This window comes from Hippocampus comes, unplaced genomic scaffold (assembly GCF_001891065.2).
Source record: "Hippocampus comes isolate QL1 unplaced genomic scaffold, H_comes_QL1_v1.1 scaffold62, whole genome shotgun sequence".
Lineage (NCBI taxonomy): Eukaryota > Metazoa > Chordata > Actinopteri > Syngnathiformes > Syngnathidae > Hippocampus > Hippocampus comes.
In genome coordinates, this window is record NW_017806062.1 from 1,253,417 (window position 1) to 1,257,203 (window position 3,787).

Sequence of the window (3,787 nt, forward strand, 5' to 3'; positions counted from 1 at the left end):
TTTGTTTGTTTTTTGCCCCCCCCCCCCCCCCCCAAAAAAAAAAATTGAAAAAAATTGCACTTTATGATATTCTGCAGGTAGACAATGTGGACGGCCACATCCCTTCGGGCGGGCCTCCTTGTAATGTCTTCATGTCTGTCAGTGTTTCCAGATGGAGTGGAAAGCGAGTGTCATCAGTATGCGTCTCCCGACACATTCCTGGGAGACCGATGCAAAGCCACATGTGCACTGCACGCACGCAAAAACATTCAAGAGATTAGTACAGTGCTGACAAATAGTGCGCTGTGTTCCTTAAGAAAGGAAAAGACTGGAAAGGCACTTCCAAAGTCGCACGTAATGTTGGACGTCAGCGTATGTCGGGGTTTAAAGGAATAGCTGCGCCTTTTGGCTTGTTCTTTGGATTTTATGATTTCTTTTTTTGCGCAACGCTTCCAAAAGAAACGGCCTCAACAAGGGGGTGGTGAGAGAGCACATGCCAGTCGAGAAGAATAGACGTCATCCTTGGTTGTCAGTTTTGTCTGACTGATTTGACATTTTTATTTTGAACTAGAGTTAACTTCTTGCATTTGAACGCCAAATCATCAAAACGTGCCTCACGCTTTTGGAATGCGTCTTTTTAAGACTTGTTGTTATTGTTTTTACAATGAGCAGAGGTTAAGTTGATTTTGCTCTTCTATGAGTGAGGGTCGCGATGTTCGAGGCCATGACTTCCTTTCTAGTCCGATATTGAGTAAAAAGTCAAGCTGGTATCTGCGATACCGATCTGACACTGATACCGTGTCTCCGATGTTTGGGATAAACGTCACATTAGCACATCTAGAGCAAAGTCACTCCGGATGACCTCCACTGAAAAAAAAAAGTATTGATTTTCCTCAGTGTTATTTATTTTATCCAGATGCATTTTTTTAAGTAGATATATAGTCGACTTGAAAAATGGATCTGTATCCAGATGATTTTGTTCCGTGCAACTCGACCAAAAAAACCCCCAAAACAAAATGGAATAAATTCAACAAAATGTTTTCCGTGTAAATGTTATGTAACAGTTGATATTTGAGAAGCGATTCGGTGACAAATTCATGCCTGTTAACACACTGCAGCAAATTCATTGCAGTGAGCAATGAACAGCAGGCATGACATCATCGATGTGCTGCGAGTTATTACGGTAGATGTTTTTGGATGACACGTCGCCACATCATTTCCCCCCCGTCTTTGCTCTCCTTTCAACTTACTCTTGCATCAAACCTCTTTTGGTCGAATAAAAGTAATGACTCACTCATCCCCGAAGGAGACGCACATTTTGTCTTTGAATCCACTGAGAGATGGTTATGCTATTACGGCTTGTTAAAATATGAGGCGCAATAAAAATCTGAAGGAAAATGCTACTTTTGTTGGCGCTCGCGTGGCTCTTTGGAGTCTCCGCATTGCGGCGGCGAGCTGAGTAAGCCTTTGTGTGATTGCGAATGACATCCAGCGAGTGGCTTTTATCTTGGGGCATTGTGGGAACAGCATGTTTACTGTCCCATTTGTTTGATTCGTGATTAAAGCACTCTTGAAAAACATGAACAGACGACTCAAGTGGAATACGAACAACCTGGATCAAAGACAAAAAATGAGGGCTTTTCAAACAATCAAGAAGTATTTCTCTGATTGTGTCTAAATTTGAACAAGTCCCAGGCATGGGATATTGAAGCCTTTATTGAAATTTCAACCTTTATTGTTATTCTGGCAACCTAAATCACCTTTTCAGGGCTTTTACCAGCAACACCACATCTTGCAGGACTCGAATGATGTTCATTCATATTTCTGTCGATTTTCCAGACTCCAGTGCTGCGGCTTGAAAATTGGGGAGACTCCGTCGTCTGTGGTGCCGCGGCGCCAAGAGCTGTGCGGGCTACCAGGGGACAGACACAAGAGGGACACCGCTGTGCCCCCCATTCGTCCCGTCTCTCCACCAATCAGCCCGCGGGACTCTCCCGGTCCCCCCGACAGCATGCTGACTCACAGGAGAGCCGCCAGCGCCAGCGAACCAACGACTCCCAACGTGGAGAACGGACAGTGCGGAAAGCTGAATAAGGGCCAAGCAGGAGTCAAGGCGGCAAGTATCCGCGATAAAATCTCCCAGTGGGAGGGCAAAAAGGAGAGCGGCCAAGCGATTTCTATGGACGCTTGTCCGCTCGGCACAACGCAGAAGGAAATTGAATCGGTCAGAAAAAAGGACTCGAAACCTCCGCAGGTCCAGCGGACGAACAGCAAGAGGTTTGTAAGCTGGGAGAGGCAAGACTCAGGAAAGGAAAATGTCGGAAAACTCGGGGATGTCAGGACTAAATCTCCGGAAGGCCCAACGAACAAGGCCAAAGAAGTCATTCTCGAGCGAGGACTGCGGGCTACTAAGGCAACGGAGCAACCCCAAGACAAGAAAACTGTTTTAACTCACGTTAAGAAACTGGAAAAGGCGACCAAAGAAGTTCAGAGTGGAACGTCACTGGCGTTTCCGGGGAATTACTTCTGCCCACCGTCAAAAGAGGAGCTGGACGAAACAGAAAAGCGTGTTAACGAACCCATTTTTGGGACTTTTGACGTGTCTAGGCCTGTTGGCTCGAGGTGGAGGAGAGAGGGGGATCCAGAGAACGTATACAGCGAGCCAGGCGCTCCGTCTATTAACCCTTTGCCAAAACCTCAGAGAACCTTCCAGCACCACACGCCGCCTTCTACCCCAATTTCAGGGCCCGGCTCCTGTAAGGGCAAGAGGACATTGCCTCCTTTGCCCTCCATTCCACCTCCGCCACTACCCACCTGCCCGCCTCCCGGAGTTTGCAGGAGACCGTGGACGGACAGATCACACGACAGCAACAACAGGTGAGACAGGATGGAATATATATTCACTTCTCGGAAGTGTTTTCATTACCGATGGAGTGGCGGGACCCAACGATGACATTATAACAGGAATGTGATGGGAGTTAAATTGAGTTAAATCACCCGTGCAACACAATCGAACAGCTCCAAATGATATCTGCTCGAAATCACAAGCACCAGGGCAGTGATCTCACCCAGTTTCTCGATCCCACAGAATTAGCTCACTGGCTGGATGTGAAAAATTGAAAAATGTACACATAACTCATTCCATCTTCTCGAGCTTCAGTGGAAGATGGAGCAGTGTGAGCCATGTCAAAGAGAGGCCCCTTGCTTCTCAAAAAAAAAAAAAAAAGGCCTTGGCATGAAAACTTCCTATGTAAGGCCTTTTTCCACATTGCACAGATGTTACTGAGAATTGATTTGGCACAATAAGAAACTGTGTCCCCTCTTCAATGACCTGGATTCTTGTGTACTTGAAGCTTGGCTTGGATCGGTTTCATTCCACACGGTATGTGGAGGCCGCACTCACTTCAAGTGTTCTCTATTCAATCTTTTGTTTGTTCTCCCAAATCTTTCCAGCCCGAGACTCCCAATTGCGCCCCCGTTTAGGAAATCCCATTCAAGACAAAATAAAAATGAACTGAAAATGATCTTGTGGGCCAGTGGTTAGTGCGTTGACCTCACAGTGCAGAGGTCGTGGGTTCGATCCCGGATCTGGACTTCCTGTGTGGAGTTTGCATGTTCTTCCCGTACCTGCGTGGGTTTTCTCCGGGTACTCCGGTTTCCTCCCACATTCCAAAAACATGCACGGCAGGCTGATAGAACACTCTAAATTATCCCAAGGGGTGATTGTGAGCGCGAATGGTTGTTCGTTTCCGTGTGCCCTGCGATTGGCTGGCAACCAGTTCAGGGTGTCCCCCGCCTACTGCCCGAC

At 47.1% G+C, this 3,787-nt stretch overlaps 1 protein-coding gene across 1 annotated transcript in view; it reads left to right on the plus strand.

Annotated features, from left to right (window-relative positions):
* Positions 1 to 3,787, plus strand: part of LOC109529818 (DENN domain-containing protein 2A) — a 66,964-nt gene that overhangs the window by 41,006 nt on the left and 22,171 nt on the right. Inside the window, exon 3 of the mRNA XM_019893283.1 lies at positions 1,819 to 2,856. Coding sequence (XP_019748842.1) covers positions 1,819 to 2,856 — 1,038 coding nt within the window. The remainder of the gene's footprint in view (positions 1 to 1,818; positions 2,857 to 3,787) is intronic.